Here is a 24,988-nt window from a genome sequence, read left to right on the forward strand (position 1 = left end):
GGGTGGGCGTGGGGTGTGCGACCGTGTTGTGGGACTGAGCCCTGAACATATCTTGAGGTAGATAGATAGTGTCACAATTGAGTTTTTGGTGCAATTAACAACAAGCAAAGACCTTCTCTCCAGGTACCAGCAGTGCTTTCAAGGATCCTCCCAGTGCAAACATCCTAGTTGCTCAGGTTGGAGAACTCCCTTCCCTGTGGCATATAGAGCTCTGGAAACTACACTACCCATAAAATCCTGTGGTGAGTTGGGGCAATTACAGATGAGGATGAAATTTCCGTGAGATTCACTCCATTGGGGCGGGACTTCCGGGGCTCTCTTACTGGTGGCCATTATGAGGGTGTGAGGCGAGGTGTACCGGCTGTGGACCGGTACACCTTTCCCGCGCCCTGTCCTCTGCGAACTCTCCCGCCAATCTCCACGCACACAGTCTGATGGCAGCGGCCAAGCTGAGACGTCCTGCTGAGGTGAGTGCACGCCTCCCGTGACCAGCTCCCTCACTACACTTAGCCCTGCAGCTCAGGTGTGAGTCCGGTCCTGCAGCCCAGGACCCGTTGGCCAGTGTTTAGGTGGCGGAATACACGCCTCCTGCCGGTGCTGCTATTTGGTCAGAAAGAGCAGGGTGCGGGATGAGTTTTTTCTTGCTATGCTCCACATGAGGGTGCTGCGCACAGAAATACAAGTGAAGGATGGAGGTGGTGACGGTAACCATGTGGCAGGTGAAGAAAGCTATGGGACGAGTGGACGTGATGGTTCTGGAAGCAGGGAAGTAACTGAGGTGAGGTGTCACTGAGGGCAAAGCTTCTGCTTGTTTGCTAGTGGAACAGGGTGCAGCCAAGATGGGGAGCCCCAAATAGGGATTTGGAATGGGGTCCAGACCTCAAGGTGTTCGGGAAATATTAGGATGTGCTCGCTGCCCCCACACACAGGTGAGGGTTGGGGGAAGGGACAAATGGAGCAGGGCCATTGAGAGCTGTTTTCATAACAACAGCCTTGCAGCTAACCTCTGGTGTGGTCATTTAACATATGTGTAATTGGTTACATAGATATATTAAATAGCTGTGATGGTGCTCTGAGCTGGAAGGGAATGAGAGTACTTGTGTAACTGATTGTAGGAGGAGTCGAAAATGGGGCTGCAGAGGAGTATTGGCGCGGGGATTTAAACCCAGACAAGGCAGCCAGTAGAGGGAGAACCACGTGGCTTTGGCAGAGTGGTGACTCCCCCAGCCATTGTGCAGAGAGGACCACACAGCTGGGGCATGGAGAGAGTACCACTACGCTTTGCCAGAGTGGGGACCCCAGCAGCGTTAGAAGGGGGAACCGCCACCAGGCTTTAGCAGAGATCTTGGGGACACGGCTGACCGTGCAGGGAACCGAGGGAGGTCTACTAGCTGAGATGGATTACTGGGAAGAAGTGGGGAGCCACAGACTTCTATTTCTTTTCCTGAGATATGGTACCCCAGACTGGGCAAACGGGGAAAGAAAGGACTGTGTGTGTTTGTGGGTGTTTTAAGGGACTTTGGGATTTTGATGAAGACATTAGGTCACTACTTTAAGTTTGTATAGCATTAAATAGACATTTCTTTTCCTCTTCACGAATCTCTGGCATTGAGAGACATCTCTCCTCTGGTGGCAGGCATAACGAACCTGGGGGTTCCTTTCAGGTAACAGCATATTGTCCGAGGCCTCCTTTGTTGTTCTGTAACACTAGGGCAGGATCCACCGCATGTGTGTGCTGTGCTGTGAAAGGGTCTAGTGTCTCAGTCTTGCTGGTGGCTAAGGTCTGGGACAAATGTGTTCACTTTTGAGTGTCACTGGGCCTGGTATGGAGACATCTTCATGGAGACCATAGAGAATTTCTCCCATAACGTAAATGCTGCCGTGAATGGGATCAAAACTGGGGTTTTAATGAAGGGGAACCGGAAAAACTCGTGTCAGCAAAAGAGACGTTCAAACCCGTGTAGAATCGTTGGTGAGTTTGTTTGCGACAAACTAATGACAATCGCTGGGAAGCAGAAATCTCCATGGGTTAAGAAATGCCCCGGAGAGCAGCAGTTTCGCGCCTCATTTAATACATTCGACTCAGAGGAGGAGACTTGAGGGATGAAGTCCACTGATATTAGATTAAGGAGGAAGGAGAAAGCAAAGCTGGAGGGAAACCCCTGGAATTGGAAGAAAGGTAAAATGATAGACACTTCTTTTACATCCTTGGGTACAGGATAGTTAACAGTCAACAATTAAAAAGATAAGAGCGGGTTGTGAACCAAAGGGCCCATTCTGTTTCCAGTCAGGGTACATGCCTGGGTTTCAGGCCTGGTCCCCAGTGCCAGGTGGGTGAGAGACAACCACACATTGATATTTCTCTCCCTCTCTTCTCCTTCTCTTTCCTTCTCTCTAAAAATGAATGAATAAAATCTTGAAAAAAAAAAAAAAGAAAACGAGAACAATGAGGGGATTTGTGGTCTCTGCTTGTGTCCAAGGGGTTTGGGGAAAAGGAAGTTACCTTGACATTCCAGAGGTCTGCTATAAATGCAAAAGACAATAGTTAAGGTAAAGGTCAATTGACCTTTGTTAGGGAAGAATACTGGCCTAGAACATGGCTACCTTCCATGAACTGCTTAGTTAATAAGTTTTAATTTCAGACCATCTTTGTGGTTACTTTAGGCCTCTGAGTTTGTAAGGCTACCTCACAGGCCTCCCCCAAGCTTGTCAGGTTGATTTGTGGCCCCTTTTCTTCCACACCTGTGCTTGCGCTGTCTGTCACCACCTGACCCACTAAGTAGAGACAGAGATTGAAACTTTTTGATGTTTTATTCAGATGGCTGGCTAATTGAAAAGACAGAGGGTAAGTGCACTAAAAGACCATCTTACATTTTTGCTCAAGCCAGCCTTTTGATAAGGAGGAAAAAAAATGTAGATAAGGGATTTGGAATTCAGGGGGAAAAGTATAGGTAAGGGATTTGGAATTCAGAAAAAAGGTTATCAGGTAGAAGCTGCTGTCCTGCAATTTCCCTGGCCTCTTCTCATGGTTGACTTGTGATTCTTTATCTATATCCTGGACAGTGGGATGCCTCTCCCTGGAACACAGTGGCTCAGATACCTTCTCGATTGTGCAGTCCTCCTGGTGTTACAGAGCTGGCCAAAACTGCAAGCCAGCAAACAATGACTTGTCTATGTAGCGCCTTGGTAACACAGCCACCAATTAATGCTGGAAGGAGTAGATTTTTATTTACAATATTTCAACCTTGGGGGAGCTCAGAGATCCTTAGCTTGGAGTCCTCCTTTCCCACAAGACCCAGTACTTCACAAGCTCCCCACCAGGCTACTGGCCAAAAGCCCCAAAAGTTTCCCATGTTCTTATTTTAAGCCCCGTCCGCAGTTTTCATTGTCTTTGCATTAAGGTCGCCATTCTTACACAGCAGCTCTTTCCTTCAGGATGTGGAAATGTGTCCATTAGCCTCCATGGAATAATCCAGGAAAGCATGTGCTGTGTTTTTCTGGATCATGGTGAAACTCAGGAAAGGCAAATCTTAATAGTCAAGGGAAAAATCCAGGTGTTGCTTGGGGTCTCTGGCAGTCAGGGTGGATCATGCCTTCAGTTCCTGAAGTTCCCTCAGAGGAAGGTTATGTGGAGAGAGGACATTGTGGCTGCTGAGGGTGAAAGCAGAGGTCAGCTGAGTCCAGGTAGTGCTGCCTTTCACTGCTCAGCCAGAAAGGCAGAGACAGGGATTGTATTATAATTGTGCTTTTTTTTTTAACATTATTGAAATTATTTCTTTTTTGCCATTTTTTAATTTTAAATGTTGTTCAAGTACAGTTTTCTGCCTTTTCCTCCCTATAATTGTGCTTTTATTAATATCAGAGTGAGACAGGCTAGTGAAAAGCTAGGAAAATTCCTGGGAGAGTGGAATAAGGAATCTGAGATAAGAAGATTAAGGTGAAACTGAGCAACTTGCAGCCAGCTGGTGAAACGTAAGAAGACCTCATCTCCCCTTAACAGGGACAATTGGCAGTCAATGGTTTATACCTCTCCTCCCTAACCAGAGAATACCTAACCTCCCCAGCTATAAGGCTATCAACCACTGTCCTCAGGGGAAGAGAGGAAGAGGAGTTTTAATGCAAATGGAGGGATAACAGCAGAAAAGGCAGCCAGCTTGGGAAGAAGCCTCTGACTACCCTTTCTGTTCCCACTCCCCTTACTCCTGGAGATTCCCCCTCCCAAATTCTTACAGTTCCCCTGTGTAAACTCACCTCTGAAAGCTCACCTCTGAAAGGGAGGTGGGTGCTAGGTTTTTCACCAGCCACCTTTACCAGACTGCTGGCCTCTGTCATTAATAAGAGCACAGTTATAATCCAATCCCTGTCTGCTTTCTAGCAGAGCAGTGACAGGCAGCAGGAGCCCTGGACTCCATTGTCCTTGGTTTCAAGAGGCAGGCAATCTGAGAAGGTGGCAGGTAAAAGCCTTAACATCCACTTTCCCTTGAGCTTTTAGAAGCAGGTTTGCAAAGGGTAAATGTGGGAATATGGGAGGGGGAAGTACCTATGGGGAACTTGGAAATGCCCTTTTCCTTAGGGGTAAGGATAGGGGGAGCTGCTCAGAGTCATGCAGCTTCTTCCCAAGCTGGCTCCCTTTGTTCCCCTGTTACCTCTCCATTCATGTTCCTTTTCTTCTGTTCCCCATACACCCGCGTTTTATGGTTGGTGCCTGAATATCTCACAACTGTAACGAGAAGTGTCAAAAGAAAGTTCTGTTGCACTTTGTGGAATCTTACTAAAAGTCTTTATTACTGGTTCTTAGAACATGATGATCAGCCTCCACATTCCTGGTGACCAGATACTTCAGGGTAGGGCCGGGTTGGATGTGCCTTTGTCCTTGTTTAGTGGACCATTAACTGTAATGAGATCTCAGCCAGAACATAAGGTTTAAGTATAAACTTGCTGAATTGGTACCTAGTCTGTTAGTAGTTCTCTAAGCCTATGATGCTGAGAAAACTGAGCTGGCCCTAATAAGAATTGTATCTCTATTTCTCAGACCAGGATGATTTAAGCTCTGTATTCTCTGGTTAGGGAGGAGAGGTAGAAACCATTGCTCTCAAGTGTCCTTAGTTAGGGGACAAAAGGTCTTGGCAGTTCACCACCTAGCTGAGAGGTGCCCAGATTATTTGGCTTTGTTTAACTTTCTTGTCTAAGATTCCCCATTCCACTCACCCAGGAACTTTCCTAGCTTTGCACTATCCTGTCACAAGGGTTCAGCAAGTGCAGAACAGAGTGGAAAGGGGTCATGTTCTCCTGAAATTTACGTGGGCTTCTGGGAAGTAAATACTGAGGCAAGGGCCAGATTTATAGAGGAGGCCTTCAAAGCAGCATCTGCACAAATGCATACCTGTGGGAGCTCAGGTGGGGACTGAAGGTGTCAGAGGGACAATCTACAAAATGATGGGCTTATTGAGAAAAACTAGGAGTTATGGTCCCAGAGCCCTAGTGTTGGGCACTGAAGGGTGAAGCATGAGCCCGCACTTGGCTGTGTCTTGTCACAATCTAAATACTCCCCTACGGAGTTAATGACAGGGGTGGATGGGACCCTACAAGCCAGGACCAGAACTGGATTACATCTCTGTGCCTTCCTGCCTGATAAGGCTGAGGGCTGAACAATAATGAATAAAAAGGGACCTGAGGGTATGACAGGCATCAGTGGAATTGCTCTGAACTGTGCAGCTTTGGAGAAGGGTGAGTGTGAGATAGATATGTGGGGGGGGGGGGGGTTGTGGGCTCTCACACACACAGAAAATTCATGTTTTTTCCCTGTCCCCATGATAACAGGCCAGTGTGACCTTTGAGGATGTTGCTGTGCACTTCTCCTGGGAGGAATGGAGGCTGCTTGATGAGGCTCAGAGACTCCTGTACCTCCGTGTGATGCTGGAGAACTTTTCACTCATATCCTCTCTGGGTAAGACCCACAGCCTCACCAGTGACTCGGACTAGACTCTACTCCATCCACCCCAAGACCTTTCTCAGTGCTCAGGTGTAGACCACGGGCACTTGTTGCTGCCCCAGTTTTCCAGGTAGTTGCTATATTGATAGGGCTGGTGTGTTTTCACTGCCCTCTTCTCTCCCTTCAGTCCCAGTCCTAAACCCTTTTAGGGAAGGATTCAAGGTCAATACTATTACATTGAGCTTGGTGGATTCACAGTGCTTGCCCTCTTAGTGTCTGGGTTAATGTGTCCAGATCCGCATCACTTTTGCATCCCAGGGTTTGACTCCTTTTAGCTATAATTTCCTGCTGCCTACCTGGGCCAGGAGTTGCAGGTGTTGTCATGGCTGTTACATAATGGAAGCACAGCTTCTTTTTAACATTCTCCTGTACGGTGTGTAGTGTTTAAATATGTTTTCCTTTATTTATTTATGATTGCATTTATTTTTAGAGAGGGGGAAGGAAAGAGAAACATCAATGTATGGTGCCCCTTACTGGGGACCTGGCCTGCAACCCAGGCATGTGCCCTGACTGGGAATGGAACCAGGGACCCCTTGCTTCTCAGGATGGCACTCAATCCACTGAGCCACACCAGCCAGGGCTTCCCCCCCACCCCGCCCCCGAAAGATTTTTATTTATTTACTTTTAGAGAGAGGGAAAGGTAAGGAGGGGGTGGGGAGAGAAACATTGATGTGTGAGAGAGATATCAAGTGGTTGCCTCTTGCACACCCGCAGCCTGGGACCTGGCCTGCAACCCAAGCATGTGCCCTGACTGGGAATCTAACCAACGACCTTTCTGTTCTCAAGCAGTGCCCAATCCACTGAGCACACCAGCCAGGTGAAAATGCTTCTTTTTCTTCAGAGTTTTGGGAGAGATTAAGAAGGGTTAATATTAATCATTCTTTACATTTCATAGAATTTACCAGTGAAGGTACCTTTTCTTATTGGAAGATTTTTTGATACTGATTTAATTTCCATACTAGTCAGATATTCTGTGTCTTCATAATTCAGTGTTGATCAGTTGTATGTCTTCTGGGGTATCTGATTTTGTGGCCTGATTTCATGGTAGTCTTCTGGGATCCTCTGTCTCTGTGCTATCAGTTGTAGTGTCTTCTTTTATTTCTGAGTTAATTTATTTGCATCTTCCTTCCAGTCTTAAGTTAACCTAGCTAAAGATTTGTCAATTGAATTAATGTATTGGAAAAAACCTGCTCCTAGACTTATTGGTGTTGTTGTTTTTCTACTACTTATTTTATTCATTTTTTCTCTGATCTTTGTTCTTTTCTTTGTTCTGCTCTCCTTTTACTAGTTCCTCAAGATTTAAGTTTATTGAGCGCGGGCTGGGAACCAAAGTGTCCCAGGTTCCATTCCCAACCAGGGTACATTCCTGGGTTGCAGGCCATAACTCCCAGCAACCGCACATTGATGTTTCTCTCTGTCTCTCTCTCCCTCCCTCCCTCCCTAAAAAAAATAAAAAATTAAAAAAATAAAAAAATAAAAAATCTTTAAAAAAAAGATTTAAGTTTAGGTTGTTTGGAATCTTTCTGTTTTCTTAACAGTGGCATTTATAGCTCTGAATGCTCCTCTTAGAATAAATTTTGCACATTCCATGTATTTTCATTTGTCTTACATTTAAAAATTTTTTTTCTTTGATTGGTGAGGAGTATGTTATTTAATGTCCACATATTTGTGGATTTTTCAACTCTCTCTGTTACTGATTACTGGTTTTATCCATTATTTTAGCAAAAGGTACTTGATATGATTTTAGTCTTCTGAAATTTTTTAAGCCTTTATTTTTTTATTTTTTTATTTTTTAAACTTTTTATATTAATTAATTAATTTATTTATTTATTTTAAAAAAGATTTTATATATTTATTTTTAGAGAGAGAAGGGAGGGTGATAGAGAGGGACAGAAACATCAGTGTGTGGTTGCTGGGGGTCATGGCCTGCAACCCAGGAATGTACCCTGGCTGGGAATCGAACCTGCGACACTTTGGTTCGCAGCCCGTGCTCAATCCACTGAGCTACGCCAACCAGGGCTATTTTTTTTATTTTTTTAAGTTGTTGTTCAAGTACAGTTTTCTGCCTTTTACTCCCTGTTAAGTCCTTTTCTGATGTAACATAAGATTAATCCTAGAGAATTTTCTGTGTGTACTTGAGAAGAATGTGTTTTGTGCTATAATAGGATGAAATGTTCTCTATATGCTAGTTAGATCTGTTTGGACTAAAGTGTGAGTCAATTCAAATATATCTTTATTAAACTTTTGTCTGGTCATCTCCTCATTGTTGAAAGGGGGATGTTGACGTTTTTTACTAATACTGTGTTGCTGTTTTCCTGTATTCAGATATAGTAGTATTTGCTTAATACTTAGTTTAGATCCTCTGATATGTGTTGCATATATACATACAGTTGTTACATGCTTTTGATGAAGTTACTCCATTTTCATTATGTAATGACCTATTTTATATCTTGTGATAGTTTTTCACATGGAGTCTATTTGGTATAGCTAACACTGCTCTCTTTTGATTTTCATTTGTGTGTCATATCTTTCAATCCCTCACTTTCAGCCAATGTGTGTTCTTACTGCTGAAGTTACTCTATGGTAGGCAGGATATACTTAGGTCTTGTTCATTCATTTGTTTGTTTGTTTGCTTACTATTTATTTTACCAGTGTCTTTTGATTGGAGAATTTTATTAGGACCTACTATTACCATCTTGTTTATTATCTGACTGCTTGTAGTTTCTTTTTCTTTTTTCCTTTCTTTTTCTTTGTAATTTGATAGTATGGTGGTATGTTTTTATTTCTTTGTCATTATTTTTTGTCTGTCAACTATACCTTTTTGCTTTGTGGTTTCCAGAGGCTTATCTAAAACTTCTTACAGTTAAAACATTCTACTTTACGCTGATAATGACTTCAATTGCATATAAAACCAATACTCTTACTCCCCCCACACACATACACATTTCATGTTTTTGATGTTACAATTTGATAACCATTACCAAATTGGAATATTCTGAATTTGACTCAATACTTATCTTTACCAGACTATTTTATATTTACATGTTACTAATTTGTGTACTTTTCTTTGTACTTGAACTACTTGCTGGAGCATTTCTATTTTTTTATTATTTTTATTTTGTTTTATTTTATTTTAATTGTTGTTCAAGTAGTTTTCTGTCTTTTACTTCCATCCCAGCCCACCCCACCAGCCTTCCCCACTTCCTCCCATTCGTGCACGCCTCCCTTCCCGCCACCCCCCCCCCCCCAGTTTTTTTCTATGTATCCTTTATACTTTTTCCTGTAAACCCTTCTCCTTCTCCCCTGGAGCATTTCCTATAGGGTAGGGCAAGTAGTGATAAAGTCCCTCAGCTTTTCTTTGGAAAAGTGTCTCTTCATTTCTGAAGGAGAGCTTTGCTAGTAAAGTATCTTGGCTTGCAGATTTGTGGGAGAAACAGCAATTGGTTGCCTCATGTACAGCCCCACTGGGGACCTGGCCCACAAACCAGGCACTGGAACCAAACCAGCACATTTCAGTTCACAGGCCAGTGCTCAATCCACTGAGCCACATAAGCCAGGCCATTGGTTGTTTCTTGTATGTGCCCTGACCTGGGATCAAACTCACATCATTGGCTCATGTGGATGATGCTCTAATCATCTGAGCTACAAGGCCAGTGATCCTATTCCCGCTTTGACACTTTGCTGACCTGTCATTTCTAATACTCATCACTTCCATTGTGGTTTCCAGCTCAGTTGATCCCACATTTCAACCACTCTCTCATCCCTCTTTCTGTAGTATTCTTGAACATTGACCCCTAGGTATTGTGCTCTGAATTGTTCCCAAATCTATATATTGACCTTGTACAGCAGCTAATATCTTGCATTTGGATAGTAATGGACTTACATGCATGCTTTTACCCAGCCTAATGTCAGCAGCAGAGGAGGATGTGCAGGAAGCTGTTGGCAGAGGAAATGCATTGTAAGCCCTGCCTCACTTCTGTGTGTCATGCCTGTCTAGTAGCCTTCCCCTGGAGGGGTTTCCATTATATCATGACTTACAAGCCCAGTAACATAACACAGCGAGCCAGTTGTTCAGCTGAACATCCTTGTTTTGAAAAGGATTTTATTTATTCATGCCTACATGTGACGTGAGAATATGTGTCATGGGGTTCTCTCCTTTCTGTAGTCAACAGGTACTTCTCCAGCATTTATTTATTTATTTATTTACTTACTTATTTATTTATTTTTGTTCAGGTTGCTGCTGTGGAGCAGAGGGTGTGGAGGCACCCACTGAACTGAACATTTGTGCACGAGCGCCTCAGGAAAGGAATGCCAAGGCAGCTTCGTCTCCCCAGAAGAGCCACCCCTGTGAGGGTTGTGGGACAGTCTTGAGAGACATTTTCAGCTTGTTTGAGCACCATGGAACACAGCAGAGCCCACCACTACTGAGGTGTGGGGCATGTGCAAAACAATTTCATTTCAGTGCAAAGTATCACCAGTACCAGGAGCAGCTTATGGGACAGAAACTTTTCAGAAGTAGTGTGGACAGGACCTCATTTGTGAAGAGGAAGCCCTTTGTGTCAGGGAAGCCCTTTAGCCGTGGTGAGGTTGAGAAGGACATCCAGGCTAGCTCGGGAAATCAGCAGCAACAGGACACCCAAGTGAAGGAGTCAAACACAGGGACCCAGTGGGAAGCAACGTTACAAAACAGAAAAAGTCAGTACACCTCAGAGGAAGGCAAGAAAGCTTTTAACCCTCAACACATACTTATTCAGGACCAGGCTGTTAATACTGGAAGACAGTGTTTTGTGTGCAGTGAATGTGGAAAAACATTCAGGTACAAATCCTCATTTGTCACGCACTGCAGAGGCCACACTGGAAAAAACTTTCCTGTGAATAGTGAAAGTGGAAAATCCTTTAGTGAAGCCTCAACCCTCCATGAGCATCAAAAAATTCATACTGGAGCCAGGCGGTACAAGTGCAGCAAATGTGGAAAATCCTTAAGCCTCACATCTGTCCTCATTCATCCCAAGGGACAGGAAAATATAGAAAACAATTACATGTGTACTGAATGTACTCAGTCATTTAGTCATAGCTCAGCGTTTAATCAGTCTCAGAGAGTTCACACTGGAGAAGAAACTTATGAATGCAACGAATGTGGAAAATCTTTTAACAATAGGTGGAAGCTGGTTCGACACCAAAAATCTCACACAACAGAAAGGCCTTATGGGTGTAGCGAGTGTGGGAAATATTTTACTGAGAGGGGAAAACTTGTTCGACACCAGAAAACTCACACAGGAGAAAAGCCGTATGTGTGTAGTATATGCGGGAAATCTTTTTATCGTCGCTACAACCTGACATATCATGAGCGAATCCACCGAGGAGAAAAGCCTTACAAGTGTGGCGAATGTGGGAAATGTTTTACCACTGGCTCTGCCCTCTATAGTCATCAGAGAGTTCACGGAGAAGAAAGGCCTTATGAATGCACTGAATGTGGGAAATGTTTTACCAGTGAATCGATACTCATTCGACATCGTAGAGTTCACACAGGAGAAAGGCCTTATGAATGCACTGAATGTGGGAAATCTTTTACCTGGATCTATGCCCTTCAGTGTCATCAGAGAGTTCACACGGGAGAAAAACCTTATGTGTGCAGTGAATGTGGGAAATCTTTTCCCAGGATTTATAACTTTCGTTGTCATCAGAGACTTCACACTGGAGAAAGGCCTTATGAATGCAGTGAATGTGGGAAGTCTTTTGCCTGGATGAAAAGCCTGCATTATCATCAGGGACTTCACATAGGAAAAAGGTCTAGTGAGTTGCAGTGAATGCAGGAAATCTACCTGGAACAAAAGCTTTTGTTATCATCAGAAAGTTAATACAAGAGAAAGGCCTTATGTGTGCAGTGAGTGTGGGAAATCTTTTACCCGTTGCAACACTCTCTCTTATCATCAGACAGTTCATACAGGAACAAAGCCTTACAAATGCAGTGAGTATGGAAAATATTTTGCCTCTGGTTCCACCTTCCATTGCCATGAGAGAGTGCACACAGGAGAAAGGCCATATAAGTGCAGTGAATGTGGGAAGTCTTTCATCTATCATTCCAAACTTCATAATCATCTGAGAATTCACACTAGAGAAAAGCCTTAAGTGTGCTGGCAATGTGCAATTTTCTGTTCATTGTAACAGTCTGGAGGAAATTCTTTGAAGAGACTTTTGAATTGAAACATCCATGTGAATATGCACAGTATGGAAATTGCCTGTCATTTTCACTTATATGGGAAGTGTTTGTAAATATGTCACACTTTCTGACTTGCCCAAGGCTCCTTCTAGGTTTATTGTGTAGCTGCATTCTGTGATTCTAGTCCTTTCACCTTTACCACAGTGCAGGTCCACAAAGTTTGCATCATTCAACAGCCTAATGTGCTCAGGGAAGCTGAACTCTGGTCTCACGAGTGTTCTAGCAAACTAGAAATGACTGGAGCCCTCAGGAAGACAGCTTTCTCTTTGCTAGTAATTTGGATATGGACTAGGTCCTCTGTTGACCCCGAGAATGTCATGAGTTCTGCACTCAAGCTTGCATAGAAATGTCTACCTGTTCCAGAGATGTGTTCATCTCACATGATGTTTTGATGAGATTTCCCAGCTTATGAACTTGGTACATGCCTTCTGCACATTGCTTTGGCTTGCACTAATTCAAGCCTTATTTTTACTTTTGAGGATCTTACTTGATTTTAGAGAAAGGGAAAGAGGGAGAAAAAGAGGGAGAGAGTGTTAATGTGAGAGGGAAACATTGATCAGTTGCCTCTTGCACACACCTGAATGGGGGGACTGAACCCACAACTTAGGCATGTGCCCTGACTGGGAATAGAACATACCACCTTTTGCTTTGTGGGACAACACCTAACCAACTGAGCCACACTGGTCATGACCAGGCCTTAATGTTTAAGTTTTTTCTTTAGTTTTGGTTATTTCTTTTGTATGGGGGTAGTTTATAAACTGATTCAGGCTCTAAAACCGTGAAGAGCTGAGCAAATTTTTTATGGTCTCAAATTTTCTCTGGTTGCTGGTTTTCTGTGTTTGTTGAGGCCACTGTATGATGGCAGAAAATAACTGGCTAGTTTTGACCAAATTTGCATGGCTATCCACAGGCTTCTAGAAAGGACTAAAGGCTTTCTGGTTTTTGTTTAGATGCCATGAGTTTTAGGAGTCTTTGAGATGATCCAGAGGGGAAGGTAGGTGTGAGAACCTGCGGTACTTACAAGAGTAGCCTGTTTTTTTTTCCCTTACACACAACAGATGTCACAGATTCTACTAGTACTGTTGAGGGTCTATCTTTCCTCAGGTCTAGAGAAAGTCACGTGCCCTGGCTGGCGTCCACAACTCATTGGGCTTGTAGAGTCACCAGTTGAAAAACTGGGTCCATGGAAAACCATAGTTAGTGCAGAAACACTAATAGTGGCCTATTAGGGATTGGAGGAGACTGCAGCCAGCTGGATAGAACTTGCCTCATCCAAAGATGCACCCGAAATTGTTTCTATGACCCCGATTGCATGATGAGTGTACACAGATCTGAGGAACGCCAGACATCATTATCTTGTGTAGCTGACATCACTGTGAGAAAAACAAAAATAATCAAGAGGTTTTGTGGATTCCCATAGCCACTCAGTGATGTCTGCCTCAAAGCCATTACTACACACCAGGAAAGGAGAAGAGATGGGTGGAGGGACCTGTACTCCAGGGTTATGATTCTTGACGCAGGCAGCATTCTTGTGGACTAATGTACAGATGTTCATTACTCACCACATTTGATGCCATCGAGGCAATACTGAGCCCCAGAGGGCCTGAGGAAAGATGGTGGAGTCAATGTAGAGTGGTCAAGCCTATTTTCCAAAACAAGTATAATACAAAGTTTGTTGTTGTAATCTTGAGCCATTTTTTTAAATTTCACTACCAATTTACATGCACTACCTGCATCTATATAAGGTATACAATTTGATAAATTTTGACATAGGTATGAACTTAGGAAACCATTATTGTAGTCTTGATAGTGACCACATCTGTCTTTCCTTGCTCACCAGCTGCCACTGAGGCCAGGCAGACATCGCTAGGACAGAAGAGCTCCTGGTGTCAATATAGAGTTTTATAGCATATTTTCTGAAGAGTGTGAAGCCTAGGTTTTTCTTTTTGACTGTTTTTATTATTTAGTAAGGAATAAGTGACAGGCAATAAAATATATTAAAGTTTACATTTTTGTTAAGTATTTCTGTATATAACAACCTGTGAACAGGCCATCCCCCATGAGAGTGAGTCTCTGTCACTTGCACATGTGCCTTGTGTTTTTCTCTGTAATCCCTCCTCCTAGCCTTCCCTGACATCACAGCAATCATTGATTTGCTCTTTGTATAGATTGGATTGCATTTTCTAGACTTTTTTATGGTTGTAATTAAAAAGTGTTTGTTGTTTCTCCCTCCATTCCCTCATGCCTATTTTTTGAGACACTTGTCTTATTTCTGAGTAATATTTCGTTTTCTGGATATATACCACTATCCATTCATCTGTTCAGGGCAATTGCCAATAAAGCTGATGTGGACTTTTTTTTTTTACAATTAAAAATGTTTATTGATTTTTAGCCCTGGCTGGTGTAGCTCAGTGGATTGAGTGCGGGCTGCGACCCAAAGTGTCACAGATTCGATTCCCAGTCAGGGTACATGCCTGGGTTGCACACCATGACCCCCAGCAACCACACGTTGATGTTTCTCTCTCTCTTTCTCCCTCCCTTCCCTATCTAAGAAATAAATAAATAAAATCTTTTACAAAATGTTTGTTGATTTTAGAGAGAGAGAAAGACATCAATTGGTTGCCTATTATATGCACCGCGACTGGCGCTTGAACTGGCACATCCTTGCCAGTATTTCATATGATCAGTCTTTAATGTTAGCCCTTTTAGTAACTGTGTAGTATTATCTTGGTGTGGTTTTAATCACACTTGCATAAGGATTAGTGATTTTGAGCTTTTTCCTTTAAATCCTCAACCAAGGTTATGTTTATTGATTTCAGAGAGATCAGAAAGGAGACAGAGAAAGAGAAACATCAATTGCTTGCCTCCCTTATATGCCCCAACCTGGGATCAAGCCCACAACCTAGGTATGTGCCCAGACTGGGAATCCCGCATGCATCTTTTTGTTGTAGAGGATGATGTTCCAGTTAACTGAGCTCTTTTTCATGTGTTTAGTTGCCACCTGTATATCTTCTTCAGCACAATTTCTCTTTGTATCATATGGCTTTTTTCCTTTGCAAGTTATATTTCCCTTATTTACAAAGAAGATCTCAAAACAACAAACACGTGTTAAGAGTTTAACTAAATCGTATAGAGCATCATTATCATTTTTCTGTTTGGTTCATTGTTCTTTGTTTGTCTTTAATTTTCAGTTGGGGGAAGAGAGAGAGAAACATCTGTCAGTTGCCTCTCTCACGCCCCCAACTGCGGATCTGGCTTGCAACCCAGGTATGTGCCCTGACCAGGAATGGAACTGGTGACCTTTCAGTTTGTAGGCCAGCACTCAATTCACTGAGCCACACCACCCAGGCCTTGGTTCATTATTTCAAATTTTCTTATTTTCCCCAAACTTTGTGTGCCATGTATAATGTCATGGCCATAAACACCATACATGCCTAAATTTTAGCCTGCACATATTTACAATTTTCATCACAGAAGTCCAGGCTTCTAGTAACACAATAAATCTGACCCTGCGTTTTAGTGTTTGCCCAAAGCATAAATTCTCCCACTATGAAAGGTATGTGTTCAGAGAAGGAGCTGAAGAATTCTACTGTACCTCATGGTGTTAGCCCAAAAGCTAAACTAAATGCCTGCAGGAGGATACCAGACAGAGGACAGGGGGGCTGCCAGCTGGGTGGAGGTTCCAGAGGCTCCACAGTCGGGAAACAATCCAGAATATGAGGATGGAGAGAGCTGTTAGAACCCCTGGGGTCATGGGGACTCCCAGCGGCCTCACCTCAGTATCAGGGCACACACTTTGTTTTGTTGAGTTGCCTACAGCCCCACCCGTACCTTTAAAGGAGTTCTCACAAGTGAGTTTTATCTTTTTCTCTCAGTAATTGTTGGTCTCCACATATTTACCTTCTACGCATTTTATCACCACTCGAGGAAACTTTTCCAGATCCCTTGGTCTGTCCTGTCCCCAGTGGGGCCTCTGAGGAAGACAGGTCCTGAAGCAGCCAGAGAGAATTCTCTGGACACCCAGTGTGGGAACTAGAGACCCACTGTGCCTGTGATATGAGGGCCAGTGCCCAGAGGGGACACCTACAGGGTGTTGCACCCTGTAGATCTGATTTGGGAGGGACCTTCCTGGCCAAGGTCTTTCTCCCTCTAGAGGCTGATCTCCCACTGCTCATTTCTAAGGCCATGCATAGCCAGATTGCATGGGGATGTGCAAAAGTCAGATTCCAAACCCTCAGCAGTTCAGTTTCCAAAATGTTAAGGCAGAAAATGTCACTGCAGATTGATGAACTCAAGTGTCACCTTTATTGTCCTAAGAAAAACCATATAGGAACGTACGTGAATCCCACACACGTGCAGCAGTCTATGCATGTGCACAGAGCTAAGTAAACACTCTTGCCAACACTGTTTTTCTCCAAGATGTACACTGGTTAGAGGTGCTTTTCATGTTCCATGTTTATAAAGAAGTAATCCACTAACAAACAGTACCAATGTGGGCATCCTGTACTTTAACTTTTGTCTCATTAACAACATGCCCTGCTAAACTTGCAACCTCAGTTGTGAAATTTTGCAGCTGTATAAGAGACTCAGGTTAATCAGATGAACAACAAGAGATGGAGGTGTCTCAAAACACTGACTGGGACCCTGCCCCGAAAGAGTAGATAGGCTTGGGGCTGAGAAGTTGCGTTTCTTTCTTTTCAAAGGTTTTATTTTTTTGTTTTTAGAAAGAGGGGAAGGGAGGGAGAGAAACATCAATGTGTGGTTGCCTCTCGTGTGCGACCTGGCCCACAACCCAGGCATGTGCATGGGAATCAAACTGGTGACCCTCTGGTTCCCAGGCCAGCACTCAGTCCACTGAGCCATACCAGCCAGGGTTCAACCAGACTTTTACAAATGAGGCAACTCCTTACACTACAGGCAATCCAATCATTTTCTTTGCTTTCCTTCTGCTCAACAAAAGCCTTTCCTCGAGTCTGGTTTGGTGCTGCCTGATTGGAATTGGCATTTCCTCTAGGAAAAAAAGTTTATCTTTAAAGAGGACAGATCTCACCCTCCCTACTCTTGCTTCTAGAAAAAAAACCCTACAGGGTTCATCCTTGTCAATGGTGTTCTTAGAAAGGATGCCTTCCTGACCTCTGTGCTCTCCCTTACACCCCACACCCTATTGCTGAGTTGGTGCCTGAAGTTTGGTCTCTGCCATCAGGTATCTGATGGTGACTGTTGAGCAAATACAAACAAAATCTTTTCTCGGCCCAGAAATACTCTCTACAAGGGTAGTAGAGACAGAAACAGTTTTATTATTAATCATTAAACCACAGTTTGTTGTGCATCGCAAGCAATCCCCTAAGAAAATTGCAAAGACAGACCAACCTCATTCCTCAGTATAGGTGCAACCAGAGGGCAACCAAGTCCCTGCCCTGCTGCCTGCCACCACTCAGCCAAAATGCAGAGACAGGGATTGGATTGCAATTGCACTTTTATTAATGACAGAGGCCAGCAGTCTGAGAAGGTGGTGGGTAAAAACGCTACCATCTACTTGCCCTTGAGCTTTCAGAAGCAAGTTTACATAGGGGAAATGTAAGAATTTGGGAGGCAGAAATTCCAGAGAGGAGCCACAACCCGCAGATTCTCTTGGGAGAGAGGGGAGGAGGAACTTCTCAAGCTTGCTCCCTTGGTTGAGGTGTTAGCTCACCATTTGCATTACCATCCTCTCTTGTGAGGGCACCTGTGGTTCATTGTCAGGGAGCCTATGTATCCTTTCCTTAGGAAGGAGAGGTATAAACCATTGGCTCTCCCGTGTTCTCATGTCTTCGGTTAGGGGAGATTATGTGTGAGGATTCACCAGCTGGCTGTAAATTGCTCAAGCTGTTTGCACTTGTTTAATTTTCTTGTCTCAGTTTCCCCATTTCACTTGCCTTCAATTGAATGCTAATCCTCCAGGGCTCAGAAGAGACACCAGGCCCTGGTGACAGGGATGTCTGCTCACCACTCATGGTCCCCTAATGACTGTGTTCAGCCCTCAGCAACAGGCAGTGGGGGACACACAGATCTCATCCAAGCTGTGGGCCATACCATGCAGGGCCCCATCCCTCCTGCAGAACAATTCCCCCCCACCCCCACCTGGGGTCTCCCAGACTGTACCTGCTAGACACAGCAGAGGTGGGCTCCTGCTTTAACTGGCCCCACCCCAGGGCCTTGGGGCCATCAGCTCACATGACCTACATGTGTGCACCACTGTGTACACCCTACCTTCTAACATTTTAGGTTCCCACAGTCCCACCCCCACAGCTCTGCTACCATCCTGCCCTGCATCACAGGCAACTCTCTCCACTCACCCAGTGGGCAACTCATGGTACCCAAAGAGAGTGCTCGAGAGACTCAAACACCATCCAGCACAACGCCATCCTCTTCCTCTGATGGGTCTCACAGCCCGGGAAAGCCCAGTGAGGCGCTGCAGTCCTCCCTGCCAGCCTCTGACCTTCACTTCATTATTAGGCACCCAGAAAGCCATGTCAATTTCAATTATGAATAACCCCAGTCCCTTTTGCACTGTACTTGCTGTCCCCTCAGTAGCCAGAACCCTGCTGTGTCCACTCAGCCTCCCTTATGTCTCGGATCACTCTGGGGCTTGGGCGGAGGGGGACCCTGCTCTTGGGATGCTGGGCTTGTTGGAGGGAGAGAGGACGTCCCGGGGGATGCGTGTTCGCTTCAGCCAGTAGCGTCAGCGCAGCTCAGTTAGCAGAGTTGAGGGTAATGGGCATTTCTTAGGGAAGTTAGGTGTCCAGAACACCCCTGATGACATCTATGCCATCGGTGCTCTCCAACCACCTTCCTGAACAACACAGTCCATATAGAAGGCACCAGCTGGCATGTATGGACCCTTCACAAAGCCAACTTCTTTCCCTTTGTTGTCAGGCCTCACTGCTATCAGGGGGATGTCTTGGATTAATGCTGAGTTTCTAAAGCCTTTTTAAGTGTCACTAGTTTTTAATTTCAGCAGATGGAGCAGCCCTGAATAAGCGTCTTGAACTCTCTGGTACTTAGAGGATGATTTTGAGGTAATTGTATGTTCATGTCACCTCTCTCTTGTGTCATGTCAAAGTGATTTTCCCAGCTAAACAACTGATAGAAATACACTATTTAGGACACAAGTGATATAAGAAACACTAAATGTAGGTCATTGTTTTCTACATATTTTATTGTATTGTTTTTAAATGTTTTATTGATTATGCTATTACAGTTGTCCCATTTTCCCCATTTATTCCCCTCCACCCTGCACACCCCCTCCCACCCACATTCCCTCCTTTAGTTCATATCCATGGTTCATGCATATCATTCTTTGGCTTCTACATTTTCCATACTATTCTTAACCTCCCCCTGTCTATTTTCTACCTACCATTTATGCTACTTATTCCCTATACCTTTACCCCTCTCTCCTCCTCCCACTCCCCCACTCATAACCCTCCATGTTATCTCCATTTCTGTGGATCTGTTCCTGTTCTAGTGGTTTGCTTAGTTTTGTTGTTGTTGTTGTTATTGTTTTTGGTGTGGTTGTTAATACCTGTGAGCTTGTTGTGATTTTACTGTTCATATGTTTGATGTTCTTCTTCTTAGATAAGTCCCTTTAACATTTCCTATAATAAGGGCTATGTGATGATGAACTCCTTTAACTTGACCTTATCTGGGAAGCACTTTATCTGCCCTTCCATTCTAAATGATAGCTTTGCTGGATACAGTAATCTTGGATGTAGGTCCTTGCCTTTCCTGACTTCAAATACTTCTTTCCAACCCCTTCTTGCCTGCAAGGTTTTGTGGGGTTTTGTTTTTGTTTTTGCTTTTGTTTTTGTTTTTGTTTTTTCGAGAAATCAGGTGACAGTCTTATGGGCATTACTTTGTAGGTAACTGTCTCCTTTTCTCTTGCTGCTTTTAAGATTCTCCTTATCTTTAGTCTTGGGTAATGTAATTATGATGTGCGTTTGTGTGTTCCTCCTTGGGTCCAACTTCCTTGGGACTCTCTGAGCTTCCTGGACTTCCTGGAAGTCTATTTCCTTTGCCAGATTGAGGAAGTTCTCCTTCATTATTTTTTCAAATAAATTTTCAATTTCTTGGTCTTCCTCTTTTCCTTCTGGCACCCCTATGATTTGGATGTTGGACCATTTAAAGATGTCCTCGAGGTTCCTAGGTCTCTCCTCATTTTTTTTTCTTTTTTTGAATTCTTGTTTCTTCATTCTGTTCTGGTTGAACATTTCTTTCTTCCTTCTGGTCCACACTGTTGATTTGAGCGCCAGTTTCTTTCCCATCACCATTGGTTCCCTGTACATTTTCCTTTATTTCACTTAGCATAGCCTTCATTTTTCCTATCTAATTTGTGACCATATTCCACCACATCTGTGAGCATCCTGATTACCAGTGTTTTGAACTGTGCATTTGATAGGTTGGCAATGTCTTCATAGCTTAGTTGTATTTGTTCTGGAGCTTTGATCTGTTTTTTCATTTGGGCCTTTTTTTTTTTTTTGTCTCTACACCTGTTACATAGTAAGGGGCAGAGCCTTAGGTGTTCACCACAGTGGGGCAACCCATGTCTGTGTGTTGTGATGCTGTATGTTGGGGAAGGGTCCGAGAGGGAACAGTGCTGCTTGCTCCATACTCTGCCAGTTTTCAGTCACTCCTCCCGTTACCTTGTTGTGGAAAATTCACCCGCACTCGGAAAGATAACGAAGCACAAACTTTATTACGCGCAGGGCTCGAGGGGGGGTTAATTCCCAAATCCTGAGCTGAAAAGGCTGGGTTAGAGATCCTTTTTATATACCAGTTACACAGGCAGAAAAGGAGGGGGAACCAGCTGTTGAAAGCAAGCATTCAGAAGCTGGAGCAAGGTTAGTGACCTTCAGATAATGTTACATAGCAACTTCTTGCTAGCCGGCTCCTTACCTAAAAATAACTTTTACTCAGCTTTTGTCCCGACAAAACTTGCAAGTGTTACAGCGAGCAGTTTCTTTTCCTGCCACATTCCCCGCTTTGATCCTATAAGGTGTTTTATCCCTTTTAGCATCAGTAATACCTGGCTATAAGGCTGAGGTCCTTGGGAGGGTTACAACTGCTGATACTGGTGTTGGTACCACTGGAGGGCTAGCACTGTGGTGGCTGCCCTATGAGTTACTGTAGCCCTAGGTGTTGGAATAAGGTCTGGAGGATGCAGGGTCCTATATGCCTGACACCTCCAGGTCTGGTACTTTATGGTCCTGGATGTTACTCCAGTCTGGTATACCTTCCCTCCCCAAGTGCAGAGGGATTGCTCTGGCTGAATGCAACCCGATGGCATGTTAGTGGAGGAGCTGAAAGCTGACCCTGGGAGATAGTAAGAGACCACCTTACCACTGAACTTAATCCTATACCTGGGGGTATTACATTTGCAGGCTGGGGCTGAGACAGGGGCCGCATTTGTTAAGCAAAGCATACAATAAATCCAAATACAGATATCAAACATAGACAAACTATTTCTAGAGTGACCCGCTTTGCAGGGATTCCATTCCTCAGGGACTGCAGTCACTAGTCCAATTGTCAATGCTCCTGTGAAGGTGCCAATTAAAATCAGGTACCCCGCAGAACAACAGTCTATTCCTTGGTGTCTTTTTTTACTGGTTGGCGTCCTCCAGTGTCTTAGCGTGGGTTTTTGGCATAGGCCTAATCCTCGGGTCTTTGAGATCTGCTGCTGTCTTGGCCCAGCTGTAGTAGATCCAAGGGGTGACTCCTGCAGCAGTAAGTTTGTCCAGGGCAGTCCAGTTTTCTGGTCTGCACACTCAGCGACTTTTCTGCCCTCAACCATATAGCTGCTTCTATTCATGTAGTGGGTGACATTAACATCAGGTTGGGCCAGGGGCTGGTCCTGGAGGTCTGGCCGGCTGGCGTGGACTTCTTTAGTTACTCTAAGACAGTCATGGTCCAGCTCTCCAAGTTCTGCCAGTAAGTAGGTGGCTGGATTGACTTGTTTCATGGTCTTAACATGCACCCTTGTGTTTCCTTGGAGGATGCCCTGGTATTGAGTCAGTTTGGAGTTCGACAGCCACTTATGCCCCTTGCAAAAGGGTTATGGCAGCAGTGACTGCCCTCAGACGAGGTGGCCAGCCGGTGGCATCATGGTCCAACTGCTTAGACAGGTGAGCCACCGGCTGTTGCCATGGTCCGACAGGCTGGGTCAGGACCTAAGGGCTACCTTGTCTCTCTTGTGGGTATACAGATTAAAAGGCCACCCCGGCTTTGACAGTCCAAGGGCAGGAACATTACTGAGGCACCTCTTAATATTTTGGAAGGCTTTTTCTTAATGTCCGGACCCTTCAAAGCCTGGTAGTGGGGCCAAGTTCCATAGCCGCAGGGTGCAGGCTGGCTTTCCCTTAGGGGAATGAGCATTTTTCTTAGAAATCAGACAAGGTTCTGGAGGGTGTTGGCAACTCTGCCATTTTCTGTCGTTACCCCTGATCACACCGTGAGTACTTCTGGCAAGCCTGGTTGCTGAGCTCTGCACCTGGCAACATTACCGGAGCCCCAAGGGAGCTTGCAGGCTACTGGAGCAGGCGAACCTAACGGAGCAATGTGAAGGGCCATGACAGAGGACTGCGCAGACGGCTGTAGGGGCGCTTCAGATACACAGCGCGTGCCCTCTGCAACTCGACGTGAAGAGCAGGAGTGTGTTCAGGGATGTGCTTCTGGTATTCTTTCCTTAATTCAGCCAGGCACTTTAGCAGCGTGTGCGTTCCCTCCCGGCACCGTTGCTGGGATGGGGCCACCAGGAGGAGGTTGTCCATGTACTGCAGAATTGTCAGGTCCATCCCCCCTTAGCGAGGGATCTCCTGCTAGGACTTCCCCAAATAGGGTTGGGGAGTTCTTAAACCCCTGGGGCAGTCTAGTCCAGGTTAATTGAGTCTTGACCGCTGTGTGCAGATCTGTTCATTAAAGGCAAAAATGGGTTGGCTTGAAGGTGCCACAGGAATGCAGGAGAAGGCATCCTTCAGATTAAGGCAAGTAAACCACGTTGCTGTTGGGAGAAGCTGCCTTGGGAAGGTGTATGGGTTCGGGACCACTGGGTGGTGGCTGTCGGCTGCTTCGTAGACAGCCCACAGATCTTGGAGAGGCCGATACCGGCTCCCGTCTGGCTGTTATCATGGGTCTGGGCAGGAGTGGCCTTATGTTATGGCGCCAATCTTTTTCAAGCTCCCACTCAAGGGACCTGCCTCTCAGTCACATCCTGGGCAGGGGAGTCTTTCTTTATTTCCCTGGCCCAGAGCATGGCCACAGCCATTTAGCATATCCAAGTGACCAGCCAAAGGCTATGTTAAATGACTATGCCATGGGTTAACTGTAAAGCTGTTACTGTACAAAACAGCCCCGCATATTTTGCTCTGTGTGTCCCTCCCCAATTTACACCTGTGGGGGAAGGGGTGAAGACATCTTAAAATTTCCTGGACACCTTGAGTTATGGACCCCGTCCCAAATGCCCATTTGGGGTCTCTCCCCCCTTAGCTGCACCTTGTAACAATTTTTCATTTTAGATATATACCCACTTTAAATTCTTTTAAAGGACAATGGACAAAGGTCTCATCTTCTTGTAACTGCTTCCAGCTGGAAATGGACATTGTTTTACCTACCCTAGGGTCTGGGGTGCCCTGAAAGGGGGTGCAGCATGGAGGGAGTCCTTCCTGTAAGGGAAGGACCTTACAGAATCCTGGTCAGTTGACTATTACCAGGAAGTCACAGGCTCGGTGTCCAAAGGCTGGCATTACTGGACCGTTGGCATCCTGGTTATATTCTGGAGGTGACAGATTTGGAAAGAGTTGGAAGGCACAATTAAATCATAACCATTAAATGACAAAGGCAGGGGCTTAGGTATGGCTTATCTGGAGGAAGGTGTACAAGGCATGTTACACTTATCCAAAGCTTTTGTGGTCCATTATACTTTACTCAGGGTGAGGGAATATATTATGATTTCCCTCCTTTCACATATCTAAACCTTTCCTGTTCAAGCCACTAAGACAGAAAAGGGAAAATCAGTTTTAAAGCGAAGCCCACAGGTCGCCCAAACTGCTTACTAACCCAACCACTTAGTTTAGCCAAACCATTGAGCTCCAGGGGGTGATGATGAAAAATGGGCTCCTTAAGTGAGGCCTATATTGCAACCAATTACTCAGGCAATGAAGTCATAGGCATACATCCTAAGAAAACAGAAGAACACACAGGTTAATTTACACAAAAGTCCCCAAACCAGTCTCTGTGCCTGTGAGACTGTTTTTGGGAAAGGCATTCAGTTGCAAGCTCCTTCCTGCAATGACATTCAGCAATGGCAATTTGACAGGTCCTTTATACCTGAAAATTGTACATTTTGATGATATTACAAAACCAGTTTTAACCTTCAAATGAAAACAGACTTTTAAGACAGCTGCGTTATTCTGATGTTTAATACTGAGCACAGTGATTTTCCTTGAACCATAATTTTTCTCCTTAAGATCACCCTCACTGTTATTAAAGGGACTACTTTGAGTTCTGTTTTTTCATTTTGACTGTTCATTTGCAAAAACACACCAAGAACAGCCTGGATTACTTATGATTTTTAATTCTGCTTTGCTGGAACTCACACAGGGAACCTTCAGATTGACTTCCTAGTCCACCCCTCAAGGCACAGAAGCAGAGCCACACATCCGCCATATGGCTTCGCCTGTACCAGTTGTTTCACTCAGATCCTTGAGGTTTTCATTGTGCCCACAGGTTCCTTTTTAGCCATCTTT

The 24,988-nt window shown here is 44.6% G+C and overlaps 1 protein-coding gene across 2 annotated transcripts; it reads left to right on the forward strand.

Annotated features, from left to right (window-relative positions):
• Nucleotides 1-331: 331 nt before the first annotated feature.
• LOC123826872 (zinc finger protein 587-like) lies at nucleotides 332-15,342 on the forward strand. 2 transcript variants are annotated; one of them, XR_006787142.1, is made up of 4 exons: nucleotides 332-467; nucleotides 5,821-5,947; nucleotides 10,226-11,960; nucleotides 15,032-15,342. XR_006787142.1 is itself a non-coding variant. In XM_045851121.1 (3 exons), exons 1-3 carry the CDS (start codon nucleotides 435-437, stop codon nucleotides 11,797-11,799), a joined length of 1,734 nt encoding a protein of 577 aa, XP_045707077.1. In that variant the 5' UTR covers nucleotides 332-434; the 3' UTR covers nucleotides 11,800-12,778. The 2 variants fall into 2 exon arrangements, 1 of the variants encoding a protein (XP_045707077.1); XM_045851121.1 differs by lacking the exon at nucleotides 15,032-15,342 and having other exon boundaries at nucleotides 10,226-12,778.
• Nucleotides 15,343-24,988: the final 9,646 nt, after the last annotated feature.

The sequence above is a fragment of the Phyllostomus hastatus genome, unplaced genomic scaffold, assembly GCF_019186645.2.
Source record: "Phyllostomus hastatus isolate PE091 unplaced genomic scaffold, TTU_PhHast_1.1 phas_contig_133, whole genome shotgun sequence".
NCBI classification, from domain to species: domain Eukaryota; kingdom Metazoa; phylum Chordata; class Mammalia; order Chiroptera; family Phyllostomidae; genus Phyllostomus; species Phyllostomus hastatus.